This window comes from Nematolebias whitei, chromosome 19, assembly GCF_014905685.2.
Source record: "Nematolebias whitei isolate Nwh7 chromosome 19, NemWhi1, whole genome shotgun sequence".
NCBI classification, from domain to species: domain Eukaryota; kingdom Metazoa; phylum Chordata; class Actinopteri; order Cyprinodontiformes; family Rivulidae; genus Nematolebias; species Nematolebias whitei.
In genome coordinates this window covers 10,783,399-10,800,106 of record NC_056516.1, presented here as the reverse complement: position 1 = coordinate 10,800,106, position 16,708 = coordinate 10,783,399, and the positions used below count along the sequence as shown (strand labels likewise).

Below are 16,708 nucleotides of genomic sequence, written 5' to 3'. Positions count from 1 at the left end.
GCTCATTATAGTCTTTCATCTCCTGTTTCATATCCTGAAGTGTCTCCATCAGCCCATCAAGTTTCGAGGAGAACTCACTTTTTAACGATTCTAGCGCAGTCAGAATTTGATCGGACTTACTGTTTTCTGACAAGCTCTTTTCTTCTTGCGCGGCCATGTTTTTGTTAGCTTTGCGAGCTTCTCCACGGAGGTCGTGGCCGAACAGCTTCGTTTGTTTGGATGCCTCACTTCTCCCTTTGTGTTGTTTAGTCGAGTTAGGCATTATATATCGAAATGTCCTTTTCTTCACATAAATCCTTTGTGGGCAGCAGTTATTTCCCCCTTATTAGTGCAGCCAGCGGCAGAGCGAAGTTCCGTGCGTCTTCTCACGTGGCTGCCATAACCGGAAGCCGTGCTGAACCTTTTTTATTTGCATTGATTGCATGTTGTTATGGTTCCCAGCAATTCCACTTTCACATTTTTCAGACAGGGAAAATTCGGGAAATTTGAGAAATTTTTCAAAAATGAGGGAAAACTGGGAATTTGAACACTTATCTGCTGATGAAAAGATGATCTTTCTGAGATTTTGATGTGTTCATTTATTAGTGCCAGTATTCTAGTATCATTGAGTCCATGTTCTACTTGTACAGTGTACAGTACATGTACCCTTATGGCTCTGGTGGCTTTTTACTTTCTGATCTTACACAATATAATTAATTATTAGGAATAATTGCTGTTTGCATGTACTGTAGGCTACAGCATACTTCCTGTCGTATCCGAATGTGACTATGCCCACCACCTAAGATGCCAAGTTCTGAGTGTTTTTTGTGACTGAAATATCTCTTGGAATTTCAGGATTTACTCATGAAAATGTGGAAAATCAGGGAAATTTGTTTTCATGAAATGTTGGGAACCCCAGTTGTGTGTAATGAGCTCACAATGTGAGAACTACATACACTGTCACAAATACATATTCAACCAAAATAATAAAAAGGGAATAATTATTCTTGTTGAACTATGATTAAATAAATGTGACTGAAAAGCAGACGGAACGTAGCAGCAGCTGGCTGTTCAGTTTTAAAGTTATATTTAAGAGCTTTCAATCCAACTTGAATGATTTTATGATATGTCCTTTAACTAGTCCCTTCATTTCTCCACAGGATGTTCAGCCCACCTCAGGTCTGCTCCAGGCCTCCCTTATCTCCCTCTACACCATGTACCTCACCTGGTCAGCCATGACCAACAACCCAAGTGAGTCCTGTGAACCCAAGGCACTAGTAATAGAACAAAACAAAACAATGTAAATGATTACCATAATCCTGGCTGCTAGTAACCGTTTGAATGTTTCCCCACCACAGAACGCCAGTGTAACCCTAGTCTGTTGAGTCTGGTGCAGCCCAGCAGTCCCACTCCACCACCTGGACCCACCCAAGCCCCCATTAACGTGCAGTGGTGGGATGCACAGAGCATCGTTGGACTGCTCATCTTTCTCTTCTGTACACTTTATGCCAGGTATTACCTGTTACTGCAGCAGCAGAAGATACTGCTTTTGGCAGAGCAGACAGAAAAACTGCACAAGAAAAGTTTCTTTAAAAATATTATTAAAAAACAACAACATTTTTTTAATGTTTATGTAGAGACTTGTTAAAATTGGTCCTGGTTTAGAGTTGAGTCTCTGCATTTCAAATCTGTTTCAGGTTAAATGCCTAGATAAAATAATCTTTTAATGAGAAGGAATTAATTTATAGCCATTTGGGTCCCTTCAGGCATGTCCGACGGGGAGGAGATCCCGGGGAAGACCCAGGACATGCTGGAGAGACTATGTCTCTCGGTTGGCCTGAGAACGCCTTGGGGTCTCCCCATAAGAGCTAGGAGAGGTGGCTATGGAAAGAGATGTCTGGGCCTCCCTGCTCAAGATGCTGCCCCCACGACCCGACTTTGTAACAAGCGGATGATAGTGCCATACCATACCATTTATTTATAGAGCGCTTTAAACAGCGACATAATGGATGGATGGATGGATGGATGGATGGACTGTTTAACTAGTCAGAATCAGCCTTTATTGTCATTGCACTGAAGTACAACGAAATTACATTTCAGTAAAGCCCGTCCAAGAAACACAAACAACATAGACATATGAAGACAGGATGCCTGAGGCTGCAGCCTCATGAGAGGTGCTGCCTTTTTTCATTCAGTAAGGAAAAGGGAACATGAGGGAAAGAAGAGGTTAAAAAAAATCATATTTCACACTGTGTCCCTAATAGGACACAGAGTAAGGTTGCAAAAAAAATTCAACACAAAAAAGCAACATACAGATGAAACAATAAGATGCATGTGGTGTAGATGAGAGTGAAGTGGCCGGGGGGGGGGGGGGGGGGGGGGGGGGCAAAAGGAGGGAGGCCAATGAAGGCAGTTGGTTGAGGGGAGTGTGAGCTATGCGAATGGGTGTATGCATGTGTGCATTTATCAGTCCGTGAACACTGTTCCAGACAGGCTCATAGATGTCCTTGGGGAAGGGAACAGGTCGGAGGTAGAGCGAAGCATCTTGTTCACAAAACATCCAGGAGAATTTGAGATAGAGTTTTCCAAGGTTGACACGGGGGATGCTAGATTCAGATAACAACTGTTGTTTCGGGTCAGGCTGACTCCGTTGTTTTCCATCTGCCTTAAAGTTCTACTGATACATCTCAATGGCGACTTCAAACAGCCAAATTTGTGGTCAGTATTGCTGAGCCGAGCTTGTAACTTCCCCAAGGTCGATTCTTTCCCGCCAGCAAGATTCAGGAGCCGCAAGTAGATTGCGATTCTCAGCAGAAATCGTGTCCAGCTTACGGCTCAGCTCACACAGCATTTCAGTCTGAGTGTTCACAGCATGGAACATTCCTTCACCAGGCAGCTTCACAATGGCCAGAACAGCTGCCAATGTTTTTCGAATTTGTCAATATACCAGCTAACCACCAACTCCAAAAAGCAGAAATCCTGTTATCATAAATCCAATTATGTGCACATCTTCCAACATCCTTGGCTGACAATGTGGACAGACACACACTGCCCCCAGGAATCCATTGTGTCTCCAGTTGCAAGTGTCCCATCAAGGCAGGAGGGCTCTCCTTCACCCTGTCTTCTCATCGAGAAAATTTGATCAGTTGCGTTGAGAGACCAGCTGAACAGATCCATAATTTACAATTCGCAAGATATGCAAAGAGAGGCTTTGAAAGGTTCACAGGACAAAGAGCAGAAGCAGGGGAAGAAGTGGGAGGAAAAAGCACCCGCCTTCACCGAGAGCAAGAAGGGAAAAAATACTCCTGTGTTAGTATTTGCTGATCCCATCCAATTTTACGTCTTGCACGTAGATGCTAGTCTGAAAAGTTTAGGTGCTGTTCTTAACCAAGAGTATCCTGAAGGCCTCAAAGACTGTTGCCTTCGCAAGCCGAAAGCTCAGTGACTCAGAACGTAACTACCCTGTCTATCAACTTGAGTTCTTGGCCCTAAAGTGGGTAGTTGTGGACAAATTTCATAACTACCTTTGTGGGGCTAGGTTCACAGTTAGAACGGACAACAATTTGTTAACATATGTGTTAACAACTACAAAACTAAATGCTATCAGACATTGTTGACTTGCAGCTTTAGCTATGTATGACTTTTGCATCCAGTATTGTCAAGGTCGTCACAACATAGATGCTGATCTATTATCCTGACAGTACACCAGTGACACTGAAAAATGGACATGTCCCACAGTCTGCCATCATAGTAAATGGTAAATGGACTGTACTTATATAGCGCCTTTCTATCTTATTTCAAGATACTCAAAGCGCTTTACACTACAATCTGTGTCCTCATTTACCCATTCATACAGCATTCTACTAGATCTCTACAAAGCTAATTGAACAAATCATTCTAATGAGACTAATCAGTGCTATAGATCACATTCATACACTGATGGGACACACATCAGAGGCTATGAGGGGTTCAGTGTCTTGCCCAGGGACACTTCGGCATGTGGCTGGGTGGATTCGAACCCCCAACTCTCGCATTGGAGGACGACTGCTCTAACCACTCAGCCACAGCCACCCCAGTTCAACAGCACACTTCTGTCAATGCTTGGAACCCTTGAACATGTGAAGAAACAAAACTGGAGTCAACATATTGGTCAGTTATTGCATGCGTATAACTGAACTAAAAATGAGTCCACTGGATATTCTCCCTATTACTTAATGTTTGGATGATACACCAGATTGCCTGTTGACATCTGTTTTGGTGCTGCTTTTCAGGGTAATTCAGAAACATCTCACTTACAGTAAATGGACAAAATGTGAGAAGAACTCCAACAAGCTTATCACCTAGCTACCAAAAGTGCGACCAAGAACCATCTGAGTAACAAATCATGTTATGGCCAAAGAGTGACAGATCGACCTCTGCAGGAAGGCGATAGAGTCCTGATAAGAAACTGGTCTTACTGGCAAACACAAACTTCAAGACCGATGGAAATCTGCCCCTTATACTATGGTCCAGAAGTTACCAAACTTGCCTGTGTACCGAGTTTAACCCTAATATAGAACTGGAAATGTCCAAATGTTGCACAGAGACCATCTTTTACCAGTTGGTTACATTGTCAGACTTTCAGATAACTCAGAACAAACTGCAAGTCATACCACTAGGAGACAACATGCTCTTAGACATCAGACATTTGATCAAAATAATCCACACATTGATATTTACTCAGACTCAGAATCTGAGTATGTCTATATTTACAACTATTCAGCAAATGACCATGGCAATGTCAAGTGAAAATGTTCCATTCCAAACAGACCCAATCTAGAGCCTACTTTTAGACCCAATCTAGAGAACTTTTCCCTCTTCAGAGAGTGAACCAGAATTGGAGTAATGGCACCTGAAATGTCTCAAGAAGAGGAATGTCAGCCCTCGCAAATGGAAGAAGATACCAACGATACAGCTAAAGACACTGACAGGGAGTTAAGAACGCACTCAAGTCCTACAACTTGAAAGTCAATGCGAGGAGTGAAACCAGTCATCCTCTTGTCTTATGACAGACCTGGAACACAAACTGAGGAACCTGTGACAATCGTGCATCAAGGAATGATCATCCAGTTAATCCTCAGTACCAGAGATTAAACTAATATACCATACCATACCCATACCAATTTATTTCTAAAGCACTTAAAATACAACAAGCAGTCGTCCGAAGTGCTGTACAAAATTAAAAACAAACAAAAACCAGTAAAACAATAAAAACATCTAAATATACATAAAAAATAATAATAATCAGAACATCATAAGTAAAAGAATACAACATTAAGACACAGATGCCGACTCACTATAGGTTAAAAGCCAATGGAAAAAAAAAGTGTTTTTAAACGAGTTTTAAAAACAGAAAGTGACGGGGCCTGCCTGACCTCCAGTGGCAGCTCATTCCACAATTTAGGAGCCAGAGCTGAAAAGGCTCTGTCTCCTCTGGATTTATAAAAGGTTTTCGGGACTGCTAAAAACATCTGGTCAGAGGATCTAAGAGCACGTGATGGTATGTAAAAGTGAAGCAGTTCAGACAAATAAGATGGACTAAGACCATTCAGAGACTTAAAAACAAACAGTAGAACTTTAAAATGAATTCGAAACTGGACAGGAAGCCAGTGAAGGGACATCAGAACTGGAGTGATATGTTCACGCCTGCCTGTACCAGTCAAAAATTGTGCAGCAGCATTTTGTACCAGCTGTAACCGTGAGAGCGAGGCCTGGCTAACTCCTACCAACAGAGAGTTACAATAATCCAGGCGTGAAGTAATAAAAGCGTGGATTACTGTCTCTAAGTGGTGCCTAGAAAGGAGGGGCTTGATTTTTGACAGGCGCCTCAGCTGAAAGATAGTAATAGTAGTACTATAATATAGTAAAGAACTCTAAACATCCTATAAAATGCCCCTCTAAATCTAAGTTTAAACTCTATTGTTAGATGAGGACATCAAAATCTTTTAGAAGGGGGAGGATGTAGCTAGGGATGGGGCCAATCTGATCCAGTATTGGTATTGGGCTCCGATGCCAGCATAATTTACGTATCGGAGTTTCCGATCCAACCTGCCTATATGTCCGATCCATGATGCATGTATGTGGTTGCGCTGCACATTGGCTTCAAACTATGGAAGGAATTTCCTGAACTGAGGCGCTTTTCATGAACCCAGAGTAAAAAGACAAACCTCACATTCAGGAAATCCATTTCATAGTTTGCAGACAGCTACAACGTGAGGATTGAGTTACCAGAACTGTGGCTAACGGCTAACCAACTTTTCATCGAAACATGTCCGCTGTGTGGAAGTATTTTACTAGAAACACCACAAAACAAGACAGCAACGTGCAATGTCTGCAGAGCCATAGCACCACATTAAACCGCGGAAAAGTTAGATTTATGATGGACATTCGAGCTCCGGGGCTTCAGCGGTCTGTTATTTTCATTCAGTACGGAGAAGGCAGTCTGATTTCGGTCAGCCACGCTCAGTCTGTCCGTGTTGGAGGAGGGGCAGACTGAGCGCGGCTGACCGAGATCAGACTGCTTGCTTCGGATTGAACAAGAAAAACACATCGCTGAAGCCCCGGAGCTCAAATGTTTACCGAGAAGTTGCTAAACTTCATCGTAATTAATGACCAACCGCTATCAGTTGTAGAAAACAAAGGATTTCGTAGCTTGATACTTGCAGCCAAGATATAGTTTACCCTCCAGGAGATATTTATCAGTACAACAGTAGACAATCATAAAAAAAAACATATGATTTGAAAATTCCAACTTGATTGGATTATTGAGCATGCATCAGGACAACTTGTTTGTATTTGGTGTTTGGATCCGATCTTGGCTCTAGCTTCCTCACTGCTTCCCTCATGGTTGGGCTGTAGAGGTGGTGTCTCCCCACTTCTCACAAACATCCAGACCAGACCAGAGGTTCCCTCCTCATCATCTCCTGCTGTGTCCTGTACAGTGGAAGAAAACTTCTCTTAAGGGCTGCTACAAACCGTGACCTTCATAAAACCATCCCCCCCACCTCCCCTTCTCTGTCTTCTCCCTCCCCTCTGCTGATGATATTGTTGACATTGTCAGCAAGTCTAAAGCCTCCAGTATACTCCCGCGTCTGTCCATACACGGAGGTAAGCGCATGCGTACGTGGACATTCGAGCGTACCCCCGCAGGGCATGTCTGCGCAAAGCTCAATTTTTAGACCACGTACGCGCATACGTGGTGTCGCACAATAAACTGCCCGGCAACTGACTGTTTTGTATGAGACACAAATGTATTAGATTCCCCCTCTTCATCCCTGATCTGACCTTTTCTTTTGTTTTTTTGCCAACCGGCAAGCAATCTCTTCCTCCTCCGTTGATGCCATGACTGAAATGGTGAAAAATGAAGGAATCTGTCACAAGCTAATTAAAATCATGTCCAGTTTGGCTGCGGGAGGGTCTGGAGAGTTCCTGGTGGGCTGGTCTGATGTGTTGGCTGCAGGGCCAGCGCTTTTTTATCATTATTATAATACAGAGAGAGCAGACAATCATTCACTCTCTTTGCCGACGTCAGAGATAACAGCAGGCTGTTTAAAATGACAGAAATTTAAGTGAAACCTGATCTAAAGGCTCAGAAGGAGCTTTGATCAGAGCGTGCAGGACCTTCATTAGGTCTCACCGTGGAGCTAGTGGACGTGACACAAGTCTGCGTCTCCGTACACTTTTCAGGAAACGCTTCATCAAGGGGTGATTAAGAACTGTTCTGTCACAGAAGCCCTCGTGACAGGAAGAAATAGCTGCAGCATAAGTTTTAATTGTGCTGAATGCTAGATCTCTGTCCATCAGCTGCTGCAGAAAAGACAGCACACCACCTAGTGGACATGAGATGCCTCCACGCCTTTCTCTGTGCAGCAGCGCTGAAAAACTGTCCACTTGATGTGTACAGCGTTGTGGTGGAAGCAGCTCGTGCGCCCTGAACGTACGCACCACATCCTGTGGGAGGTCCATCTTTTCTAAAACGGATCTGTTCAGCGGACAGCCCCAAAGATACTGACGTATTTCTGGGTAACTCCTGATCTCTCTTCCTGCCTGGAGGAGTGCACCCGCCCCCCCCCCCCCCCCAGCAGTTTCCACGGCCGACCCGATATCAGTCGTTGTAGATTCGGGAACCACGGAGCGCATATGCGTTCAGGAGCTACGAAGATGACTGACGGTTCTTTCTCCCGGACCCGGTCCAGGGTCCGTGATATCGGCAGGACTGGAGGGAATGCATAAAGGAGCATTTTGGCCATGGGCTGTGAGCGAAGGCATCCACTCCTAACGGTGGGTCGTCTCGTGGGCTCAGTGAGAACCATAATTGACACTGGATGTTCTCCCGTGTGGCAGACAGATCCACTACTGCTCGGCCAAACCTGCTCCAAATCCGAGAAATCAGCTCAGGATGGAGGCTCCAGTTTCTGTGGCGGGGATCGCCCCTCGACATGATATCTGCTCGCCTGTTCAGGAGGCTGGGAAAGTACACTGCACTGATGGGGAGCAGGTTTCTGTGTGGCCAACACAACAGCTGTTTCGCGATGCATAACAATTGGGCTGAGCGCACGTCTCCTTGACGGTTTATGTAAACTGCCGTCACCTTGTTGTTTGTGGATCAGAAAATGCAGATCCCGCAGCAGGGGCAAAATGCTGACTCACGTTTCAGATCGTGAAAAACATTCTAGCACATTTATGTGAAGCGACATGTGGTCCAACCGCTGTGCTCCCACTGTTTGGGACAGACGCATTCCTCCCAGCTTGACAGGAACGTGTCTGTGGAAATTGAGACGTGTGACGTAGGCCTGCTGATGGGAACTCCCTCTGACAGAATGAGAGGGTTTCCCCAGTGATTCAGATTGGTTCTCACGGAGGGGGGCACAAAGATAATCCACCTCTTCTGGCACACAGGATCTATGCACAGGCGGGCAAACCATCTCTGAAGGCATCTCATGTGAAGTAGGCCCAGCGGAACCACCATGTGGGCCGCTGACATTGTCCCAGGGGTTGCATGACAGGCAGAACTGTCACTATGCGTCAGGGTTTGACACGGCGGAGCTGGGTTTGACACGGCGGAGCTAAGCTGACGGAGCTTTGGCTCTCAGCTGTGATAAACGGGCTCTCATTGTAGTTGAGTTTAACTCCACTTCCAGATAAACAATCATCTGGGACGGACGAATGGAAGTTTTTCCCAGTTTATAGAAACCCCAGGTTTAGCAGGTGTAACACTAGCATTTTGGTCTGTGCGACTGCTTCCTATCTGGACTGAGCTAATAAGAGCAGATCGTCCAGATAAAAAGAATTCTCATTCTTGCCATGTGTAACGACTGCAGAGCCGTCTCCACGCATTTCGAGAACGTGCATGGGGTGTTTCAGAATGATGGAAATGTGAAAATATGCCCTCTTCAGATTTATGGAGGTGAAAACCAGTTGTTCTGGTGAAGTTCTCCAGCAGCTGTTTGTCAGCATGTGGAATTGTCACCCCATGATCTAATTGCTAAACATGAACAGGTCGAGAATGGGTCTTATCTCTCCATTTTTTTATCAGAACCAGGAAGTAGTGGGAGGAAAAAACCTCCGTTGGGAACTCTGGAAATCATGTTTTTCGTCAGAAATTCCTGAACTTCTGACTGGAGAGATGAGCTCTGTTCTGGAGAAGACAGAACTGTCTCTATGATCCCTCTGAACGGTGGGGGTTGAGCTGCGAACTGCAGCGTGTAACCCCTTCTGATCAGACGATACGTCCATCTGTCCAGGGAACACACTCGCTGCCACTCTAACGCTTGGAGAGCGGGCATGCATTTGTGTTGTCATGTTTCTCATGAACGTCAACCAGACTAAAAATCCTTACTGCCATCACTCGCTCCGGAGATTCTCTGGGGGGAAACCCAAGGAGGGCTCCAACAGAAAAAGGGCTGTATGTGTGCCTCTGTGCTGAGCCCAGGCTGCGGTCGCACATAGAGCTGAGGTGAGCTGGCATGCACTAAGAGGAGGCGTGAGCGCTTTCTGAGTGAGACGCCATTTCGGTGGAGGCTGCAGCTGTCGTGGAGAAAACATTTTTACTCTCGCTGCGCTGTGAGTGGGCAGAAAACAGCAGAAATTAAAAATGGGCTCTGGCTGAAAACGAGGGATTTTACGGGACCCGGTCTGCTGAAAAAACATAATTTTAGCTGATGTGGCAGACGAGTGTTTGTGATATTTACTGAACTGCGGTGCCATTTAAAACGCTGTTTTGAAGTTACTGGCTCATTCTGTGTGGGGAATGTGTGAAGAGAGGCAGCTGTGAGCTCAGCTGATCTGACAGTCTCAGATGAAAAAACTTTATATTCAGAGGTGTATCTGTTGTATTTCAAAAAACATACATCATCAAAAAACACATACCTTCCCCTCAAGGATCTGTTACCTGGTGGATGGGGCTGGTGGAGGAGCTGGGCATGAAGTTGCTGCCACAGCTGTGGAGCGCCTCTGCTACTGTTGCTGGCCAAGGCGGTCCCTCCAGCGGCCGGAGGGGCAAGAGGAGGACTGTGACGTCACCAGATGGTGTACAGTCTCTGAGACTTCCTCGGACCTCTGCGATTTCTCAGGGATGGTCCTGAAGTTGGCCCCGAACAGCACCTCTGGGGTGATGGGGCCCTCCAGCAGGTCTTTCTGCAGCCTCTCGGACAAGGATGGTGAGAGGCGGAGCCAAGTGGCCCTCTGGATCATGGTCATCCAGGCGGCGATGCAGGACAGGCAGACTGCAGAGGTGGCACATGTTTAAGATGACATCAGCAGCTTTATAGAGAGAGCTCTTTGTCTCCTCCAGCAGGTCTGCTTCCTCCAGCCTCTTAGAGATGCTGTAGGCCAGCAGGGCGACGTTGTTGTTCGCTGCGGCCGTCTGGAATGTGCACTGGTGAGCTCGGTTGGAGACCTTGTCACCATCTGGTCATGCTTCCCTAGAGGGACAGGTTGCTGGTCCATCCTGGAAGCTTTTGCCCCAAGTGCCACTGCCAGGCTTGGCTTCAGGGGGGGACCGAGGGGAAAAAACACCCATCGGTAAAACCCTCCACTCTGGAGATGGAGGCGCAGGTGGAGACGGATGTCTTCAGCATGCCGGGCCCAGCTGCAGCCTTGTTCCAGTGTGACGTCACAGCTGTACAGCGAGGCCAGATGGGGTCAGGGTGACGAGCCGAGGCGGAGCCAACCTTGCCGCCAGATCATCCGATCAGGGCGGAGGGAGGCGAGGGACAGAAAGTCCCTTGTGTTAACATCCTCCTGGATTATGCCAGGCAGCTCCAAGAGGAGGGCACCGATGGCTGGGAGTAGTGTGGTCGATGACGTGGGAAGATCTGAGGTGGCTGAGCATCCGTTCGGCCACTCGTCTTCCGTCACTACGCTTTCCAGGAGGGAAAGGACAGCTCCACATCGCTTTTCTCTGAGAAATCATTCACAGACATCTACACCTCCAGATGCAGGAAGAGGGCTACCTGCATCATGAAGGACCTCACTCACCCAGCACACACACTTTTTGCCCCACTCCCCTCAGGAAGGAGGTTGAGAAGCATTAAAGGCTCCAGTATACTGCCGCGTACATACGCGTGTACTGTACGCAGAGGGTTCAGACATGATACTCCAGCGTACACCCCGAGCAGCTGCAGAGCAGCTTCACAGACAAGGGGCGTTTACCTTCGAGATAAATTGAGGTCACCAATAGGTCATTTGCTGACACGCCTACTGGATTGATTGACAGGTCGGAAAAAAGAAAAAAAAGCGAGCGCTGGCAGCCTCACTCGCAGCGGTGTTCTGTGTTTATGTTATTAATAAGAAGATCTAAAAATTTTTTTTTAAAAAACAGGGAGCGCTGGCTCTACAGCCCACACATCAGACCAGCACACCAGGAAATCTCCAGACCCTCCCGCAGCCATGCTAGACCTGAGTTTAATTCGCTCGTGACAAATTCCTTCATTTCTCACTATTTCAATCATTGCATCAACGGAGGAGGAAGAGATCACTTGCCTCTTGGCAAAAAAACAAAAGAAAAGGCCAGATCAGAGATGAAGAAGGGGAATTTAATACATTGGTGTCGCATACAAAACAGTCCGTCGCTGGGCAGTTTATTGTGCGACACCGCGTACGCGGTCGTAAAAATTTGAGCTTTGCATGGACATGCCCTGTGGGGTACGCACCTCTGCGTACGTACGTGCGTACCTCTGCGTATGGATGTACACGGCAGTATACTGGGGGCTTAAGTGTAGAACCACTAGACTGAGGAACAGCATCTACCCTGAGGCTGTTAGACTCATGAATCTCTAACTAGAATAATCACTGTGGAAAAAAATCACATCATGTTGCTGCTGATCTGTTTCATGTTGCTGCTGATCTGTTTCAATGTTGATGTGTTCATGCGTGCACATCTGCTCACACATACTCATGTTCATGTTTGTGCTGATGTTCAATGTTTTATGCTATGAGTGCTTAGTGTATATTTAGTTGATGTTTTTCTTAGTTCATATCTTAGATGTTATTACTGTTTTTCTTATACATTTTATTGTTGGATGTAACTGGGACCCTGTGTGCATAATTTCGCTCCACCACATGTACCACATGAGGTGCGAATGACAATAAAGAATCTCTTGACTCTGACTCACTGTAGTGTCTAAGCATCAAGGACTATTGTTATTATACGCCAGTTGCATGGAACAATACAAGCACTGGACCGGTATGAACAGTAATGATCAAACAAGAAAACAAACTGTCAGGTCATAGAAATCACTTAAATCACCACACATGCAAATGTACCTAACTTTTCACCCTCCACCCCCACCCCCTGCAAAATCCTGGATCCGCCCCCAGCTTACCACTGTTCAAGTTACTTGTTTAGTAATGAACTACTCACCTTATTGGAATTGATCAGCTCGAAGTGTTCCAACATTTCAGAACGGCTTTTCTTCCTGGTTGGCTCCATGTTGATCAACCACAAGCAATGATGAAAACGGCAACAAACCGTCATGTTGTGGTGTGTGTCGGGTGCCTTTAAGGTGTGTTTAGATGCGCGCAAGCCTCCTGAAACAAGTCTCACGTAAACGATTCATTCGGGGACCGAAGCAGTCACTGCTTCATACGTCATTGCTTACATAACTTGCTCTGCCGTAAAGCACGCTTATCAGCAGTGGTTCAAAGAGAATGTAACTTGGAGTTCGAAGCAAGGCTCGGAGCTTCGGCGTCAAACTGACATCACTAGTGAATAGCATTGAATGCTGTACATGCTCATATTTTTCATGTTCATATTTTTCAGTTGTCCAACATTTCTAAAAACCCTTTTTTTATTGGTCTTAAGTAATATTCTAATTTTCTGAGATACTGAATTTGGGGTTTTCATTAGTAGTCGTTTATAATTATCAACATTAAAAGAAATAAACATTTGAAATATCAGTCTGTGTGTAATAAATGAATATAATATACACGTTTCACTTTTTGAATGTAATTATACTGAAATAAATCAACTTTTTCACGATATTCTAATTTTATGACCAGCACCTGTACGTTGTTTGTATTGATAGATTTTTTTTGATGCCTTAAACCGTGCCCCGTCAAGGATACGCTGTGAGATCTCTTTTTTTTATACCTCTATCCTAATGTTTTCTTCCCCTTTTCTTATCTAAGTAATAAGGGCAGCGCTTCTTAGAAGCTGCAGCCCCTGTACACTTCCGTCCATCTTTAGGACAGCTGTACGGAATGTAATTTTGTTGTACTTCACTGTTCAATGACAATAAAGCTTATTCTGATTCTGATTTTCTCCCCCTACAGTATCCGCTCCTCCAACAATACCCAGGTGAACAAGCTGATGCAGACTGAGGAAGGCCAGGGTCTGACTGCAGAGGAAGCCCCAGTGGGGGAAGATGGAGTCCGTAGGGCCGTGGACAACGAGGAGGAGGCTGTGACCTACAGCTACTCATTTTTCCACTTCAGCCTCCTCCTGGCCTCCCTCTACATCATGATGACTCTTACTAACTGGTACAAGTAAGTATGACTCGTTTACTTCCCCTCGCACAAACCGACTCTCCTCTAACACTGCCTCCCCCCTCCCTACCAGGCCCGACACAGACTATGAATCCATGCAGACCACCATGCCAGCTGTCTGGGTGAAGATCTGCTCCAGCTGGCTTGGTTTGGGCCTCTACCTCTGGACTCTGGTGGCTCCAGTGGTGCTGCCGGATCGAGACTTCAGCTAAAACTGCAGCATCTTCATCTCAAATCTTTTTAATATTCCTTAAACCAAGAAGAGAATCTCCTCTTTACGCTTAGCTCACCACAAACTGAATTCTGCAATGATTTTAATGGTTCATTTTCTATCTTTATTTTTATTCATATTCAAGGTTTAAGTCTTCTTACTGAGCACTATATGCCTTACATAACCAAACTCTTATTCTTCTGATGATGTTGAAATTCAGGGGATTTTTTTCTGTTTTAGTTTTGATTTGTACTTGTGCCTTATTTTATTTTTGCACATATCTAACTTAGGGGGACCAATACTGTTTTGCATTTTAAAATTTTTACCAAAGTTTTTCTTCCTAAATGTTCACAGTTTATTACAATTTCCGATTGTTTTAAACCAAGTTAAAGACATCTTTCTGGACTCTAGATGTTGTTGTTATCTCCCTTGGATTTATATGGTTAAAGGTTTAAAATAAAAATAAAAAAAGTTGCCTTTGTTAGTTGTACTTATTTCCACACAGTAGTTTGTGTGTTTGCTCCTTATCCCTTCCGAACCTGCAGCGTCACTGTATGAAGTCAGTGAGGATTCTCAGATGCTTTGCTGCCCTTCTCTCTATGATCCCGGCAGCTCAGATGTGCTTTTGTATTCCTTAAATGCAGAATTTTCTCATCTAACACACTAGGGCTGGGAGATATGGACTCAAATTAATATCTCGATATTTTAAGATAAATCGTGATTTAAGATATATATCAATATTTTTTTCTTTCCATAAAGTAATAAAAATATATTTCTGAGTTAAAGCTTTGTCCCAGTTGTCACACAGGCACATTTATTCACAACAGCTGTAACTACAAAATCAATGTCTAAAAAATAAACTATTTACTAGGGGTGCACCAATAAATCAGTCAGCCGATTTATCGGCCCCGGTTTCCTTAATTTTGGGAAATCGGCCGATACTTGCATGAGAAACTGATTTTACAGATTTGTTTTTGTTTTAACAACAATTGTCTGAACTTCTTTTATATTTCAGAGCACTACCTCATGGCCAGTTAAAACAAGTTTGTATTGTTTCTAGGATATTGTTCAAGGGTATCAAACAATTTTCAGTCAGGTCATCTGGACAGTTTCTTTTTTTTGTGTGCTGAACCATTTCACCTTCCATCCAGAAGGCTTCATCAGTCAAGGAAACACACAAAAGCAAAATCCAAGATGGCAGCATGGTAATATGTTTGGTGTGTCTGAGCTTGTTTGTTTGTAGTAATTTTAATAGTTTTTATTGTCTTTCCCTTTACTGTTTCAGTGTTGTTGTTTTTTTGTTTTGTTTTACTTTTTTAACATTTTCTTCTTTAAAAACTTTTAATAGTTTTCACCCAAGTTATTTTTTCACTGAAGGGCCTTGCCAGACTGGGCCCTGTTTTGTTCGCCCTGGTCCACAGCCTGGGATTATTCTAGCCACTCTACTGCTTGAGGCCTACTTCATGGACACTGCTCCACAGACGTACTGCTCCATCCATCCTACTCCACATCCTGAAGATTACTCCATCCACTGCCTGAGGGTTACTCCATCCACTCTGGTTAGCAGCTTGAGGCCTACCAAAATCATCTGCTGTGTTCCACAGCCTGAAGGCTACTTCATCCACCTTGTTTCACAATTCAATGCCTATTCTACCAAGCCTGTTCTGCAGCTCACGGCATCCACTCTGCGCTGCAGCATATTTCTGTTACTCTGGTTTGCTTTCACCTGCACTGCAGCCCGAGGACTATTTTTACCTTATTGTGCACCATTCAGCTACCATCCTCTAGCATAGCTACTGATCTCACCATGGCAGTTGTAATCACCCTCTTGGTAATTTTGTATCATCTTACTGTCTTCAATCCTGAAGAAGTCAAAATCAGTTGGGACTCTCATGAACGAGTTGTGTCTACAATTCCTGAACATTAACTACAGCACCTAACACAGGTTGCCTTGAGTGTGGTCTGGGTACAATGAAATCTGAAGCAAAACCTGCTCCCATTTGTCCAAAAAGTCTGGTCTCAATTAAAGATCATGAGTCCTAGGACGAGATAACGACCCAAAACAAATGCTAAAAATAAAATTGGCTCTTTAGAAGTGTTCTATGAGATCTGATCTATGAAAGGAGCTGAAACATGGAGTAGGATTGACCCTTAAAATGTGAGACATCTGAGGAAGTTAACCAGTAAACAGAAATACCTGCTCCAATTGCAGAAATCTTACAGAAACTGGCAATCACTCATCTGTAGTGACTGCAGGTTAAACGAGACAATGTGACGTTAAAGGCAACATCCTTTGTCCCAAGGCCAGTTTAAGTATCATTAATATTTTTCTTTTATGAATCGATTGTAATTATTTTCACATTTTTCAACAACCAAAAAAAAAACAACCAAAAAACAGAAAAAACAAACACTTAGCCCTCCCCACTACCCACTTATGTTGCTCTTATTTTGAAATGTAACCAGAAATTCTGTGTTAAGAGAGGCGGATAAAGA

The 16,708-nt window shown here is 44.5% G+C and overlaps 1 protein-coding gene across 1 annotated transcript in view; it reads left to right on the top strand.

Moving 5' to 3' along the window:
• Positions 1-14,880, top strand: part of LOC119425764 (serine incorporator 2) — a 56,175-nt gene extending 41,295 nt beyond the window's left edge. The window contains exons 7-10 of the mRNA XM_037693312.1: positions 1,140-1,230; positions 1,338-1,491; positions 13,792-14,004; positions 14,078-14,880. Of these exons, the coding sequence (XP_037549240.1) occupies positions 1,140-1,230; positions 1,338-1,491; positions 13,792-14,004; positions 14,078-14,216 (597 nt within the window). The 3' untranslated portion in view covers positions 14,217-14,880. The remainder of the gene's footprint in view (positions 1-1,139; positions 1,231-1,337; positions 1,492-13,791; positions 14,005-14,077) is intronic.
• The last annotated feature ends 1,828 nt before the right edge of the window (positions 14,881-16,708 follow it).